The sequence below is a fragment of the Ursus arctos genome, unplaced genomic scaffold (assembly GCF_023065955.2).
Source record: "Ursus arctos isolate Adak ecotype North America unplaced genomic scaffold, UrsArc2.0 scaffold_7, whole genome shotgun sequence".
Taxonomy (NCBI): Eukaryota; Metazoa; Chordata; class Mammalia; order Carnivora; family Ursidae; genus Ursus; species Ursus arctos.
The window spans coordinates 24,515,432-24,532,475 of NW_026623089.1; the positions used below are offsets into that span (position 1 = coordinate 24,515,432).

Here is a 17,044-nt window from a genome sequence, read left to right on the forward strand (position 1 = left end):
TATGGGGTCGGCAAAGCTGTTCTTACTAGCAAGTGGCCCAATAGCCAACTTTTTGTGAATTGGCTATAGGGGGAAAGTTGCAAACAGCTTCCTGGGAAACTGTGTGTGAGGCTTGGAACTTTCAGCAGATTAAACAATTATAAATGAAAGACTCCTCCCTAAGCATTATAGCTCTCATTTAAGTACATATTCTTACCAGATACTGTGCAAAGGGTCTTGTGTGTTTAGATCGCCTCATTTGCTAACAGTAGACCCACTTTACAAATGAAGAGTCATGAGCCAGAGGGGTACATGACTTGCCCAAGGCCACTCAGCTAGCAAGCGGCAGAGCTGGGATTCAAACCCAGGTCCTTCTACTTCTAAGCCCAAGCTCTTGACCCCTGTTCTTTTGTCCTGGCTGTGCTTTCTGCAGAGTGAGACTGACCAAAGATGTACTGCCTGGAAATTCATAGGTGAGGTTTCTGGTGTGTGAAATGGTGGGTCTACCAGAGTGTTTGCATTTCTTTAAACTTCATTTCAAGTTTTGTATGTTTTTTTTAATTACATCAGTTAGAGTTCGATCAGCATTGCCCTTTTTTTGGATACTTAATCAAGTGTCACATTCTTACAGTTAAGGTCTTGTCTAGATGACGCTATTTTCTGTTACCTTTCACTTGACCTACCCAAGTTGAGCCAGCCACCTATTGGCCAAGGCTGGAATTGCAGGCATAGTGGCCAGAAGGGAATAACTGACTTCCAGAAGGCAGGCTTTGTAAACACACACCTATAAAGTAACCACATAGCAACAATCATCACAATTTCCTAAACCACAGCTCAACAAGGGACTAAAAGGAAGAAAGAAATCCCACTTTACCTTTGATTTTCTATATGGCCCTAAAACCAGAAAATTTTCATTTGGGGCACCAAAGAGAACCTTAGGAAACATCACATGGTTTTACTTGTTCATTCCTAAAACTTGATGTTAGAGGAATTCTGAGCCCACTTTGCTGTCCCCAGTTTCTTTCGCTGTGCCTGACAGTTTTTCCTCCAACACCTGTGCACTGTAGCAGAATTCAGTGTATTTATTCAGATTCTCCCATGAGAACAAGTCCTAGCTCTCTCTGAGGCTAAGTTGCCCCATCTGAGAAATACTAGGATTGGACTTGATGCTGACTAGGTTTTCTCACAGTCCCAATATTTTGTGATCTAATAGACCAAAGGAATAAATGCCTAATGATGAAATATCATACAAAAGAGAAAACATTTTAGGGAAACAGAGGTCTTGTAGGCCCACCTCAAATCCCACTGCATGGGCAGAATATGGCTGCCTCTGTATAAGGCCAGCTTTGTGCCCTTCCCCCCACCCCCCATTTCCTTTGGAAAGCGCAAAAAGCCCCCTTGTCTTGAATGCTTCCCTGCAAAGGGCTCCTGCTGAAAGACTGCACACACAGCCAAGACTTTGACCTTCACCTTTGCCCCTGACTTACTTGGTGAGAAAGAGTTCTTATCCTCCTCTCTCTAGGTTTTGGGGGGTTGGGGGGAATCTAGCTAGGGTTAGCAGGAACTCAATGAAAATATAAATAGAAATGTGGTCTATAAATAACACTGCCCCGAAAATATCTGGAGGCATGAATACCGGCAGGCAGCAGACAGTCACAAATCATGATGGCCTAGACAGTGAGTGAGCCTTGTTCATTTGCTCTGGGGTCTCTCGGGATACTTTAGATTTGCCTGTGGGGCCCTAGAGAAACCATCTCTCTTTCTGGGCTCTAGAAACGCCTTCCTTGTTCGCTGCCCTGTCACCCATCTTCTGCTAGACCTGCTTTGTGAACAGACACAAACAGTGGGGCAAAATCATGCTGCCTGGAATCAGACCTAGCTTGTAGTCTCCGCCTGTGTGACTTGGGAAAATTCAGAAGCTATCTCTGGGCTTCACCTTTTCCTCTGTGGTCATGGGGATTTAAAAACTGGAGTTTTGGCCTTGTTTTTGTTTTTGTTTTTGTTTTAGAGAAAGAGAGAGAGGTGTGCATAGGGGCAAAGGGAGAGGGAGAGAATCTTAAGCAGACTCCACGCCCAGCATGGAGCCCAACATAGGACTCTATCTCACGACCCTGAGATCGCGACCTGAGCCAAAATCAAGAGTCAGGTGCTTATCCAACTGAACCACCCAGGTGCCCTAAACACCGGAGTTGTTTTGTTTTTTTTTTAAGATTTTTATTTATTTATTCAACAGAGATAGAGACAGCCAGCGAGAGAGGGAACACAGGGGGAGTGGGAGAGGAAGAAGCAGGCTCCCAGCGGAGGAGCCTGATGTGGGGCTCGATCCCAGAACGCCGGGATCACGCCCTGAGCTGAAGGCAGACACTTAACCGCTGTGCCACCCAGGCGCCCTAAACACCGGAGTTTTGAAGAACAGGAACCAGGCCTTATTTTATCTTAGTTAAGAGGGTGGAGTCTGTGCCAGACTTCCTGGGTTCCAATCCTTATTTTGCCCCCTACTAACTGTTTGACCTTGGGAAAGTGACAACCTCTGTGTACGTCAGTTTCCTTGTAAAATGGGGACAATAATGGCATCTACTTTGTGGAGCTGTTGTAAGGATTAAGGGAGTTAATATTTTCAAAGGGCTTCGGCCAGTGCCTGACACATAGTAAACATATATAAATGTTTATGAAATAAAGAAACAAATCCATAGATCCCCTGCGCCTGGAGTGTTACCTGGCACATAGTAGCTGCTCACACATGTGTCGAGTGAAAGCCTGAATGCGTCAGGGTAACGTAGTAAGATTGGGTAGGAGTTCTTTCTAAGCCCCAAATGCTGTAAATTAAAGTGGGGTTTTTATTCTTACCTACGGGGGTGACAGGAGCTCAGTACACTCCCTCCTTGTCGTCATCCGTGGTTTCTGCCTTAGACACACCGCATTTTGTTTGCCCGGGAGGAATGCCTGGAGCTGATGCATCTTGGCGGGTAGAAAGTGGCTCATTCTGATGCAGGGCTCTGCAGCGGCGCCAGCCCTTCTGCAGAGCCTCATCCCCCATATCCTTTTTACCTTTACATCCACAATTTGCTTAGTGCCAGCAGAGCTCTTTGCAAGCCAGGCTAGCTCTTACATAGACAATAATTGTGTAGCATTTCGCTATGTGTGCACTGTAAGTATAAATAAGAGAAAAAGAAAAGAAAGCTCACTCCTCTCCGAAAGCAATCTGAAATGGACAAAGGAGGAAATAAGTAGAAAGAGCACTGAGCCGGGAGTCTAGTGCTGATTCTAGGACCAGGCCTGCCTTGGCTTAGGGGTGTGGCAAGGACCATCCCAGCAGCTCTCTGAGCCTCTTCAGATCCTGAGGGGAGTTAGAGTGATTCAGTACTTCTCAGCTTCAGAGGTGCATGGGAATCATGAGAGGGGCTTTATGAAAAATGCAGGTTCTCACCCTGCCCCCCATCATTCCGTTCCATTCTAACTCAGGGGATCGGGGTAAATCCCAGGAATCTGCGTTTGTAACCGACACCCCGAATATCTCTGACTCAGGTAACCCAGGGGCTCTCTCATGAGCAGGGCAGGGGGAGCGGGGCGTGTCAGTTACCTACTGCTATGTAACAAATTACCCCCCAAATTTAGCAGCTTAAAACAACAGCGGACATTTATTATCTCAGTGTTTCTGTAGGCCAGGAATTCAGGAGCAGCTTAACTGCACGGCTTTAATTCAGGATCTCCTATGAAGGAACAGTCCAAATGTTCACACAAGGCATAACTGGGGACTCACTGGGCAAGACGGCTCGCTCAGGTGGCTGGCAGATGGGTGCTGGCTGCTGGCAGGAGGCCTCCGGTCCTTGCCATGTGGACCTCTCCATAAGGTGCTTGGGTATCCTCGCACCATGGCGGCCAGCTTCCTGTAACATGAGTGATCTCAGAGCAAGACAGGAAGGGGGCTGTGATATCTCTTATAACCTAGTCTTAGAGTCACCCTGTCGTTTCTCCAGTGTCCTGCTGCTCCACGGGTCAGCCCTGTAGGGCATGGGAGGGGAGTGCGTGAGGCAAGGGACTCTGAGGTATGTGTCACCAGGGGCTGCCTCGGAGGCCGACTCCCACAGGCTCCTCTGAAATGGTGCCGATGGTGGCAGCTCTTGTTGTGGGGTTAGGGTTGGGGTAGAAATTAGGAAAGACAGCTGGGTTGGGGGCCCTGGGGAACGTAACTTGTAGGTGCAAAAGCCGCAAAATCTACCAGAACCAGGCCGCCAGGCCCAGTGCCCTGCCGAGTGCCAGCCTGGCTGCTAACTGGCTGTGTGAAGTTGGGTGAGCTCAGTCTTGACCTCAGAGAGTGAGGGGGCTGGACATGATGACCTCCAGGATCTCCTTGTTTTAACCCCAGTATCCATGTGGACTGTGGTGGGCGTCGACACTGGTGAGAACACAGGCTTGAGCTCATGCTGTGTGTGCCCAACCAGGGACCAGGCCCAAGTGTGTCCCCCATCCTCTGACCCTCAGGGCTAAGACTTGAGGGAGAAGTACTTCAGAAGGAGCTGATGGTACCTGTGTCCCCCCAGGTAAAAACTGTGGTCCTTGGCCTTGATGGTTCAGGAACTTGGGGTATTTCTGAAATAATACAACTTGAATGGCTCTGCGTTGTCAAACCCCTGTCACCCATTTGATATCTTCTAGTATTCGTCACCCACACCCCATAAACTCCCAACCCATTCACTTTACTTTAGCTGGGTTCTATTATCTCTGGACTTTTGCTCAGGCTCTTCCCTCCTTCTGGGACATTCTCTCCACTTCCCTTGCCCTGGCTTATTCCTACCACTTTTTAGGCCTGTCCTCTCTCCTGTGTGTCCCCGATGTAACGGGTCACACAGACGGCGTGCTCTGCGAGGCCTGGGCCGTGTCCGCAGTGGGTGTCATCACAGCCCAGCCCCCAGGCCCAGCACCTGCATTTGGGAAGGCTGGTTTACTAGCAAGTGAGGGAGGGAGTGAGTGGTGCCCGCTGACCATGCTCATGGGGTTGGCGTGTGGGTGACTACATGAGACGTAGCTCTGGGGGGAGGCAGGCCAACCGGATACACAGAGAAAAGGTACAGAGAAAAGAAGGAATAGAGCAAAACCATTAAGGGCCTAGGCACTTCCGGGCAGCCTAGAGAAAGGCCACGGCACATTAAATTCCAGCCCTGCCACTTACTAGCTTTGTGACCTTGGGCAGGTCACTTGGGTCCCTTTTCTGACCTTCAGTTTCCCCAGCCATAAAATGAGAATGACAACGGATCCCAGTACCTAGATCATAGGTGGTGGTGAAGATCAAATAAAGGAATGAATATAAAATACCCAGCACAGTGTTTGGCACACACCAAGTACTCAGCGATGTTACCGATGACTTGTATTATCCTCACCACCGTCGCGGGAGCGGGGGGAACCACAGAAAGTGTTGCTGGGAGGTTGCCGAAGAGGGTTGACTGTCTGGGCTCAGTTCTGCCAACAGAGCCAAAGCTCAAGAAAAGCAGGCTTTGGGGGACCGCGTCCACCCAGAGGGAGTCAGGCAAACTTCCCTCCAGCTGGCACGGCCAGGCCTGTGGTTGAGGGGCCGCTTTCCAATGGGCCTCCACATCCTGGGGATTTTCCTCTGCTTCAGACCATCAGAAGTCAACGGTGTCTTTCAGCATCACCCTTGGAACCAGAACTGCCCCTGCCTGCCCACAGCCTCCTCAGCTGGCTGGGCCTTTTCTGTTGTGTCTCTGTGCCCCGGAGGCCCTGTATCCCTGGCCTGCCCCCCACCACTGGCCCCTGCTGTGGGCCAGGCCACAGGGAGAGGCCGCCGGAAAGCTCTGCTCAGCGTCCCACCATCCCCTTTCCTGAGGGCAGCCTCCCCTGGCGGGGAGGAGCTGAGGCTGCAGGGGCTGAATGGGGCCTTTTATTCTGCGGCTCTCACAGGGAGGCTGTGAGCCACTGCCCACCACGCCCGCCACACCCACATCCACACGGTGGGGACAGCCTGGCCCTGATGCTGGGCTCCGAGTAACCACACTCTCTGGCCCCGCTCTGTCTGGGTGCTGGAGGGCGAGCCCATCCCCGCTGCAGCCCGGGTCTGGGCCAGCAGCCCCAGCACGTGCAGAGTGAGCTACGTTTACTAGTCCCCTCTTGTGTGTGTGTGTGTGTGTGTGTGTGTGTGTGTATAAATGAGAGAGACAGTCAAGAGTGAGAGGGTGTCAACACACTCACACTTATCCATTCAGTAAACATCCACTGGGGCCTCTGCGCACCAGTCCTTGTGCGGGGCCCTGAGGATGCTAGTAAACGAGCATTACAATCGCAGTGAATTCTGGGAAGGAGACAGTCCAGGGCTGGGAGAAAGACAGAGAGCACCCCCCTCACTGGGAGGGGCCTGCCGAGGCCTCCCCAAGCGACGATCTGAAGTATGGAAGGCCTTATCTGTGCCAAGAGCTGGGGGGACTGTGTCCCAGGAGAGGGGACAGCATGCACACAGGCCCCGAGGTGGCAGGTCTGTGGCCCTCACTGAAGCCCAGCGTGGCGGGCAGGATAAGACCAGATGGCAGAGGGAGGTGTCAGTCAGACCCTGCAGGGCCGTTCCAGCTACAGGAAGGAGTTCTGATTTTGCGCTCAGTGCCCTGGGAAGGCACTGAAAGGTTTAAGCAAAGGTTTCATTTTAAGAATGTTATTTGGGCTACTGGGTAGAAAATGGACTGGGAGTCAGCGAGGCAAAAGGTCACCACGGGCTGTTGGCCAAACACGGAGTGATGGGGCCTCACCCTTCTCTGTGACAACAGGCACTTGGCGTCAGACCCCTCCTGCGTGCCCAGCTGTGTGCCTCCAGTCCCCGTCTCAGCTCTGTAATCCCACCCGACCTACGAGAAGGCTGATGCCCAAGCCGGTTAATGTACGCGGGACACGGGGGTTTGAAAGGCCCGGGCCTCTCAACTCTGCAACTCACCCTCTCATCCCATGCTGGCAACTGAATGGCACTAGATGTTTATTTTTATTTTTATTTTTTAAAACCTTCACACTGGACCAAGAATGGAAAGGTGAAATCTGGAAGGTGAAATCAGACTAGCGTGACCATGGCCGAGAAGGTCAGTGCTCTTGGCCTTTGCCACCTGGCCCGCCATTAGTGTAGGTGTTACGCGGGTTTACCAAGCACGCCCCAGGCCGTGCTCAGCCCCGTCCAAGCTGAGCTGTGAGACCGCAGCCTGTGCCTTAAGGAACCCCAATGGCACCCAAGTGGCATTTGTCCTCAGTGTGCCCACCTGAAGTACTGTCGTATTGAATCCCAAAGCCTCTCCCTTCCCTGGGGCTAAGGGGCACATGGGAGGTCAACCACAATGCTCTACCTCCCAGGGCTGGGCTGGGCCAGCCTGCCTGCCGCGCCTACCCATGGTGCTGTCAGGGCCAACATCCTTCCTTGATCTGATATTTACTGGGAATCCCTACCTTACAGGGGATTCACAGGACCTGAGCTGCTCTTGTCTGGCAGCATGTGGCCCAAAGTAAGATCGTATAGCTAATGAAGGATCTCCAGTCCATATGAGGGCTAAAGACCAAGCCTGGGCATTCTCCCAAATGAGGCAGAACAAGTTGACAAATGCAGGGGTTTTGTTTCTGTGAACACAGCTCTTCCTAAAGCTTACACTGTAGGTAAGCATCTACCCCTATTCACAACAATTAATAAAATGTGTTCGCATTTCATAGAAAAGGGACTTCATTCCAAGGATCCAGACTCACTCTGAACTTAAATTTGCTGCAACTTGAATCAAATAATAAAGCATGTATTTTTAAATAAGCCTGGAGAAAGTGAAAGTAAATATTACTAAAACAATAAATGTGTTAGTGGCCCTTCTCTGCAACGTATATCACGCACTCCAGCGTCTAACATCCGTGCCAGGACAGAAGTGCTAACAAACCCCACCTAAAATCTGCTCGGGTGCAATCAAGGCCTTCTGGGGTTCATCCGATTCTCTCTTTGTTGGCGTGGGCGCTGGTTACCGAGGGTGGGTTCTATTCGCGAAATTCATTGAGCTATACATATGCGAGTGCACTTTTCTGTATGTATATTATACTTCCAAAAAAAGTGTGGCTTTTTTTTAAAGAAAGGAAAAAATTGTTCTGATCGTGGATTGCTCTATGAGGCTGCTCAAAAAGACTTCCATTCCGTTTGATTCAGTAGAGATGAATTAAAACCTCGGCTATGCCAGGACTCGGTGCTTTCTTCTAGCAGATACCCATAAATCCCACCTGGCCCCCTGAGGACGCGGGAATGAAAGACTGTGTTGCCTTATGCCTGGCTCTGCCCTGGGGATGGGAACCTCCAGACCAGAATTTGGAAGATCATTTTCCTCTCCTGGACGTGAGGGGTCTTACCGTAAGCATGCTGGGGCTGCAAGAGAGTAAAGGTTTCCATCCGTGGCAAACCCGGGTAGATTTTTGCGAGTCTGTTTTCCCCGAGTGTGTGAGGGAGGGGCGGAGGTGCCCCAGGGGAGGCTCACCTGCTGAGTCACCCTAGCGCCCCCAGGTGGGCGGGTGGCGTGAGTAATCGCTGCCTCTCCTCTGTGTTCTGTGCTGGGCTCTTTGAATTGGGCTGACGGAAGAGCGTCCCAGAGGAGAGAAATGGGAGCTGCGTGGGAGACAGTGTTTTTAGGGGGCGGGTTTGAATCAGGAAAGGTGGCTGCAGGCTGAAGGGAGCTAGTGTTTGGCCTTGGGTGGGGAAGACGGGTGATGGAGGGTGCTGGGGAAACGCTGTGGTGCTCACATCCCACAGGCCGGTGAGCGGGTGGGCGGGGCCAGGTTGTACCCCCACCCCCACGCTACCCCACCTACTTGACCTGGAACCGTCCGCTCGTAAGAAATCCCATTTGCTCAATGGTTGTTATGGGCTGGGCTCTGTGTTCAGTGATTTTGTACATGGGTTCATTGATGCCTCGCAATAATCCTGAGTTAGGCATTACGACGCCCATTTTGCTGTTTGAGGAAACAGATTCCAATAGCTTGTGACTGGTCCCACATCACATAACAGTATATGGCAGGGCCAGATGTACTAGTCAGGAACCTATACATGACAAGGACTAGACCCATCTCAATCTGGTTTAAGAAAAATCGGGGCAATGTATTGGCTCAGATAACTGAAAACTTCAGGGGTAATGGTTTCAGGCATGGCTGGATACAGGTGACCAAATAGTGTGTCTCTCTAGTTCCTAGCTTTGCTTTCTTCTCTGGCCACTCAGACAAGCTTTCCCCAAATGGTGACAGAGATTTGCAAAGATACTTTCTGGAAACTTGGGGTCTGCAGTGTCTGAGTTAGCAGCCCCTGGAGAAAGAGTACTTCTCTTTCTGGTGGTTCCAGCAAAAGTCCTGGGCTGATTCTCCTCGGACCAGCTTGGGTCACATGCCCATGGCTGGACTGCCCTGATGGGTAATGCCAGGAGTTTGGGGTGAGATGAGACTCACTGAAATCAGACAGACTGAGAGGGAAGGAGGGATTGTCCCTCAAAAGAAGCTCAGGGCACTGCACTAGAGATGCTGATGGGCAACCCCCACCCCCCGCCTGCCCCAGTCGACTGGGAGCCAGAGCTGTGGGGGTGGAAGCTAATTATTCCTTCGCCCTCCACAGGCAGTGCTGTCTTAGTCTGGCCGGGCTGCTGTAACAAAAACGCACACACTGGGTGACTGATAAACAATGGAAATTTATTTCTGTCGGTTCTGGAAGCTGGAAGTCCGAGATCAGGGTGCCAGCATGGTCGGGTGAGGGTTCTCTTTCTGATTGCCGATTTCTGACTGTATCCTCTGTGGGGTGTCTTTCATGACAGCACTAATCCCATTTGTGAGGGCTCTGCCTCCCATCTCACCTCACCACCCCCACCAAGGCTCTACCCCAATACCATCACAGTGAGCATTAGGATTTCAACATGAATTTTGAGGGGCTCAGACATTTAGACCGTAGCACACGCTATGAGCATACATACATGTCATTTTTTGCAAGGGTGGGAGAGTTCCTCTAGTGACCTTCACACCTTCTCTCCCCAAGTTGGTTTGGTAAAGAAGAGGCTCTCCTGGATGCCACATCAGCCAGCAGAGCCAGAGAGGACTCCTCCCCCCCCGCCGCCCCCACTTACTTGCTCTCTGATCCACACAGCTTGCCTGTCCCCTTTTGGGCTCCAGAGACCCTTGACGCACTCTCTGCAGACAATCCTCTGACCCTCCTGAGGGCATCAGGCAGCACCCACATTCATGGCACCCAGCTCTGTGCCAGGGATTGCCCAGGGACAAAGGGAGGATAGAAAGTCATCCCTGCCCTCTGGGCAACTGCAATCCAGGGATACAAGACTGTCACATGTCAGGCCAGCTCTGTGGCCCCCCAGAAGATATGTCCACATCCAAATCCCCGAACCTGTGAATATGACCTCATGGAAAAAGGGTCTTTGCGGATGTAATTAAGTTAACGATCTAGAGATGAGATTATCCTGAATTGAGGGCAGGCATGAACCCAAAGACAGGTGTCCTTATGGGAGAAAGGCAGAGGGAGGTTTGAGACACGGACGGAGGGGGAGGCCACGTGAAGACAGAGGCAGAGATGAGAGTGATGCTGCCACAAGCCGAGGAGCAGTGCAGCCACCAAAGCTGCAAGAGTGGAGGGTGGATTGTCCCCTAGCATCTCTGGGGGTGCCTTGCCCACGCTTGCAGACTTCTGGCCTCAGAACTGGGGGAGAGTAAATTCCTGTTGTTTTCAGCCACCCACCGTATGGTAATTTGTTCTAGCTGCCCGGGGAGGCTAATGCACCCCTTCCCTTTCTGTCCTCAGATCCAATTAGATGAGTAGGAGTGTTGCTTGTGCAGAACGAGGTCTCTGCGCCATGTGGTCTGGGGCCTCCGGGCCTCCCCTGCTTCTTAGGCCAATCCCCTGTGATGCTCCAGGCTCTTTGAGCTGCACTGAAGGGAGAGGGTTGGGAGCATCTGTGCCCTGAGGGGCCGGGGTGGCTTCTGTACCAGGGAGCCCCCTGGGAAGGTAAGAGGGGACCCTGGGATGGTGACTCCCTGACAAATTCTCTGGGACAGCAGGAGATGGGAGGCGAGAGTGAGGTGACTGCCAGAGGGTCCTGGAGGCTGGCAAAGGAGGGCAAAGGCAGGCAATCAAGGAAGCCTTCACGGAGGAGAACTTGGGATGGGGAAGGAGGCCTAAGGTGCTTCAAAAAAACCCAAACTCCTTTCTGTGGCTTACACAACCACTACATGGCTTCTTTTCTGTCTTTCAGCTTCGCTGTGTGGTTGCCTCTGGCTGAGCACCCCGGAGCTTTGCATGACCAGCTCCCTCTCCTCCTCACAGTCTCCACGACACTTCCCTGACCACTAGCCGAATTCTCCCCCTGCCACCCCAGGGATGCCCCTCCCCATTACCCTGTTTTATTCTCTTTTAGAGGTAGGAGAGACGCATATGTGTAACATGCTACTTACTAGATAGGAAAATTGTATTCTCTATCCCTTCCATGCATATCCCCTCCCCAGTTCAAATGTAAACCCTTGAGAGCAGGGTCTGCATCTGTCTTGTTCTTGATGGGTGGATAGATGGCATTCCGGATGGCAGGGAAAGCAAGGAAGAGGAGCTTGTTTGAGGAAGTATACACGCACACGTACACACTGTGAACTTGGGATGAGAGGCTGCCAAGAATAGATCAGCTTGCACAGACCAAAAGAGGCCCCGAGGCGAGTCCTTTCCTTCTAGCCAGTGCCCTGGCTAATGGAACAATTCATTCTCTAGAAGCAAATGCCAATTACTAAGACCCATCAGGTACCACGGAGATGCCTCATTATGTGCCTGGTATCCTGGGTGGGAGGAAGAAATACCTCTGCCCCCCCAAACATGGGGACCTTCCTGAGTCAAGGCCCCATCTGTGTGTCCTGGCCCAGAGTGGCCACACTGGGGACTGGGACAGAGATCGGCCTCTGCCAGGCAATGCCCACTGACTTGTGGCTGACACCTGCCCAACCAGAGCAGGGGCGGGGGACAGGAAGGACAGGGAGGTGTGCTGTGTCAGGGAGCTCTTTCTTTCCAGAGTCCACTAGATGCTGGGTCCCTTCTCCTTCCCACTCTGTTGATCTGTTCAGTGCTTCACTTGTCTGGGATAGGCAGAGACCTCAGGAGGACTGTCTGTACGTGGTACGCCATGGCATTTCCCACCATCCATGGTTATTGCTTACACAGTTCTCAGCCCCCAAGGCAGCTGTTCCCCAGACCACAGCATAGCCCCTAGCAGGGGGGAGATGTTGATAATGCTCCCATCACACAGAATAAAATCCCAAGTCCTCACCATGGCTCTCAAGGACCTACTTGATCGGACCCCAAAGAACTCTGGGTACATTGCCTTCTCTCCCCCTTACTATGTGAGCTCCAAGATCCCAGGTTGAAATCTCAGCCACTTAATAGCTGTGTGACTTCGGACAAGTCCTCTCTGAGCCACCATCTCCTGTGCAAAGGAGGGATAATAAAAATACTTGTGGGGCGCCTGAGTAGCTCAGTCGGTTAAGTGCCTGCCGTCAGCTGAGGTCATGACCCCAGGGTCCTGGGATCGAGCCCTGTGTCAGGATCCCTGCTCCATAGGAGTCTGCTTCTCCCTCTCCCTCTGCCACTCCCCCTACTCGTGCTCTCTCGCTCACTCTCTCTGTCAAATAAATAAATAAAATCTTTTTAAAAAAGTGCTTGCTTCAAAGCCATGAGGATTAAGCAAGAGAATCTAATGGAAAGCTCTTAGCACATGCTGGGCACATAGAAAGCACTTGGCTTCTATTACCACTTGTCTCCCTCTTCCACTGCCCCTCTCAATTCCACCATCCCTGCTGTATACACTGTAGGACCTCTGGAGGGAGCAGCCCTTGCATCTCCAGATGAGAATGCAGAGGCCAGAGCGGAGGAGGAACCCACTTCAGGGTCACACAGCCAGCCTGTGGCCCAGGCAGGACTGAACCCAGGACTCCTGCTGAGGCCCCTGCTTCTTCTGCTTGTCCCCTTCTCAGCCCAGCCCAGAGCGGCAGCAGGAGGGACCTACACTTATGTGCTTGGACCCCGTCAGGCTTGACAGCTTTCTTCTCCACTTTCAGGAATGAGTTATGTGCTGAGGTCTGTTTCATGCCCGTGTGTAATCTTCCTTATGATGCTTTATCGTATTTCTAGGGCACCATCTGCGTGGCTTTGAAGACTCTGGCAGGACCTGTGAACGGGCTGACTTACATTTACAAGAGGCCTTTAAGGCCCTGTGGTCTCAGCTTCCTTAATGGGGATTTTCCTCCTCCTCCTCTTTTTCTCTCTACCTTTTAATAGTCCCCGGTGTGACTTTCTGAGCGCGGTTTGGATTCCTAACAGAGAAGTCAAGACCGTAGAATCCCTTCCAGATCTTCCCTCCCTCTTCCCCCTTCCTGCCCTCTGCTGCCTGTGCCAAAGCCCCAAGAAAAGAAAACGTTGCTCCTGTCAGGATTTCAGTGGGGAGGAGAGAAGCCCTGTTGGGATTCCAAAAAAGCAGCTGGGAAATGGCTTGTACAGAACTTCTCTGACTTTGCACCTGAGCACCAGACCCGCGGGCCTTGTGGAGGGGGTGCAAGGTGTCCGGCGCAGAGGCAGGGCGGCCTCCCTTGCAGGGGGTGGGTGTGAGGGGCGGGAGGGGTGTGCCGTACCAGTGTGGGCGGGGAGCCTTCGCACCTATCTCCCCACCTCTCCCACCCCCATCCCTCCCTTCTCCCAGCCTTCTGCACCTTATGGAGGCCTTAATCATCCCATAATTGTTAGTTTTCTGCTGGGTCTGCTGCAACAGGATCGGGTCTTCTGTGATCTGTGTATCTAGCCCCACATCTTGGGGACACCAAACTCAGAGGTTGGGTCAGCCTTGAGATGGGGCATTGGAAAGGGAGGCAGTTGATCTCCATGTGCCTCCTTTCCTTTCTGTCCCCCGCCAGCATGGGAAGGACAGGAGTCCATCTACCTCCTTTCCTTTCCGTCCCCCGCCAGCATGGGGAAGGACAGAAGTGCTATTTTTGGAGAATAGATAAGGCATGTTTCATCTCAGGAGGAGCACAGGGCAGAGCCAGGTCTGTGGGCCTCAGTCTGTCCTTTGCTTTCCTCGCTGCTCAGATGAACTCTTCTGGTTCCTGTGAGATGCCGTGTGGCCACGGGCGTCCCTGGGCCGGGGGAGCCTCCAGCTCTCGTCGAAGGAGGCTCAGGCCGAGGGCTCAGGAAGCCCGCCCAGGGCTGCCTGTACTCTGGTCAGGCCGGAGAGCGGGTCTCCTCCCGCTGCACGCTGTTTCACATGCCGCTGTCCCCACGGCCATGCGCATAGGCTCCCGCGGCCTGGGGCAGTAAGGCGACAGGCAACCAAAAAAGGGTAGGAGGCAAAGAGGCCAGGAATACCAAATCTGTGACATCTTCCCCCAAGGAAGAGAGGCCGTCTCCAGTGTCTTGATGAATCATGTTTTATCTCCTCTCAAAAGGAACACACGTGGCAGAGCCAATTTATCTCGGTGACATTGTCCAGTCTGCAGAGTATCGTGCCTCTGATGGGGAGATGACCCGTCGGCCTGGCCTCAGAGAGCAAGGGAGGGACAGTCCACGAGAGGAAAGTGAATGGGCCAGCAGGTACCTGGGGGGCGCCTGCTGTAGGCAAAGCCTGTGCTGAGTGGAGTGTGTGGCGCCAAGGGGAGGACGGAGCTGGTGACACCCGATGCGGGGGGACGAAAGACATCAGTGGGAAGCAGGTCACCCACGAGAGGTGGGTGTTTACAAGGTAGCCGCTCTGCTGTCTGACTGGAGCAGGGCTGGTGGCCAGTACTCAGGTGACAGGGGGCTCAGGCTACAGCAGCTGCTTTCAGCGCCCGCCCCCTGGTCCCCTCCCCTTCACCTCTGTCTCCAAAGGCTGCTCATGGGAACAGCCGGGGGCTTTGTTCTAGCCTCGCAAACCTACTTGGCCGAAGTGCCGGGAATGTGATGCTCTCCGACGTTCATGAGCTGGGAGCCGATGATAAATGCTCGTCGCCCTCAGTCGGGGTACCCCTGAGCTATCGTCTGCTCTGTCCCCTGGCGTTCCCCAGTGGACCTGAGCTGCGGCTCCCCATGCTGATTAACTGGCTTGGGAGTACTCCCTTCCCTTCCCTGCCTTCCTCTCCTCTCCTCCTCGGATCTTCTGGAACGGCTTCCAAATAAGCCACTGACGCGCCTCGTCGTTGGGTCTGCGTCTGGGAAACAACCTAAACCAAGACAATGCTTAGTACCTCCCCTGGGCCTCGATAGAAGGGGCTCTAGTGAACTGACGTGCAGTCTACACATGTGCTCACATGCAATGGCAGTGATCTTAATTAGAACTCCTTTAATGCAAGTGATAAAAATCCATCTCCAATTAGTTTCAATAAAAGGTAATTTTTTTGTTTTATACATGTGACAAGTACCAGTAGACCTTGGGTTCAGAACAGCTATGTCCCGCTGCTCAAATGTTGTCAAAGGAATCTGCCCTTCGTCATCTCTTTGGTCTGCTTTCAACCATTCAGGAAACATTAATTGAGCACCTACTTTGTTCCAGACGTGGCTCCTTTCTCTCAGTAGGTTTCCTTCTCAGGAAATAATAAAGATGGCCACGAGAAGCTCCAGGCTTTCATCCTGCCACCTCAGCAACTGTGGGAGAGAAAGGGCTCCAGCAGAAGTCTCAGGGCTGACCCTTCCTGGCCTAATTTGGGTCCCCTGCCCATCTCTGAGCCAATCACCGACTCTGGTTGGCTGGGCTGGGTCACATGCCCGCCCTTGTTGCCAGGGAGTGTGGTTAGCCCCGTTGAACCACAAGGACTGGGAATGGAGGAGGGAGGCTCTCCAGAGGGAAATCGGACAGACAGGGACAACAGATGCTTATTACCACTACAGGGCCAGCACTTTACCGCTTGTCAAGCTACGTGGGTTCTAAGATGTGTCAGCCAGGCCCCGGATGGAAGGAGGCTCTCATATATCTGTCACACACGGCAGAATGTGTGCCCATACCTTAGGAATGGACAACATGTGTGGATGTTCTGGAAAGAGGGAGATTACTGCCAGCTTGGCCAATCAAGGAAGGCCTTCTAAAAGGGAGGCATTGACCTAGACGTTGATGGCCACGGGGCACAGATGTGTCAGCTGTGTTAGGACTTGAGAGTCAGACCAAGGACTTCACATTCTAAATGGAACCGGCTGAAAAGGACTATGCGTTGATCTAGTTGTTGAAATTTAATTTGGCTAGCTCAGAAGAGCCTTCTGGGAAGGTTTGAGGGGCTGGCATGTCCTGTAAGCCCCCCCACACCTGCAGAGGGGTGTACCAGCCCGTCTGCACCACAGCCCGGACTGCTTGGAGGCCGTGTGTGCAGAGAGGCTGGAGGGAAGGCAGGCTGGGGCAGCCGTGCTCCCTTGGCGTTGGCCCGTGCCCGCCCTGGAAATAGCCACCCACCTAAACTAAGAATAGGAATTCCTGCCTGGCTGGCAGGAATGAATGCCGATTTCTCAAGGAGGGAAGGGCCTGAGAACAAAACACAGCGTGTGGGTTGGGCCGTCCTTTGTATTTATTTGTGAGGTCACTCGGGAGCCGCGCCCGCGCCAGGCCATCGATCCTGCCATCAGACCCAGACAAGGTGATTTGGCCAAGATGGCAGCCTCTGAGGCTGCGCCTGTGCCCCAGAGGTCCTGGGCCCTCAGCCTCGGGCGCCTCCTGCCCCCTAGGAGAGGTGACTGCTCCTCTCTTGTTTTCTTGACGGGGCAGAGGTGGTGGCACTCGGGGGCCAGCTGCCAGGCTGAGAAGCCGAGGGAGAGGGGAATGAGAGGGCAGGAGGCCGGGGTCCTGTGGCAGCTTTCCCCAGAATCACCCGGCTCACAAGCGTCTCTCTTCCAGGCAAAATCCTCTTCCGGAGAAGCCACATCCGGGACGTAGCCGTGAAGAGGCTGAAGCCCATCGATGAGTACTGCCGGGTAAGGGTGTGCCTGGCGGTGGGGGAGGGGCTGGTCCTCCGCCAGAGAGTCTGTCTGTCTGTACAAAACCTTCTGCTGTGGTCTGGCAGGTGCATCCTGACGCCTGGCATTTCTGGG

General features: G+C 52.9%; 1 protein-coding gene across 1 annotated transcript in view; it reads left to right on the forward strand.

The window, feature by feature from the left end:
* Positions 1 to 17,044, forward strand: part of SH3PXD2A (SH3 and PX domains 2A) — a 230,524-nt gene that overhangs the window by 96,557 nt on the left and 116,923 nt on the right. The window contains 1 exon segment of the mRNA XM_026494048.4: positions 16,851 to 16,927. Within this exon segment, the coding sequence (XP_026349833.1) occupies positions 16,851 to 16,927 (77 nt within the window).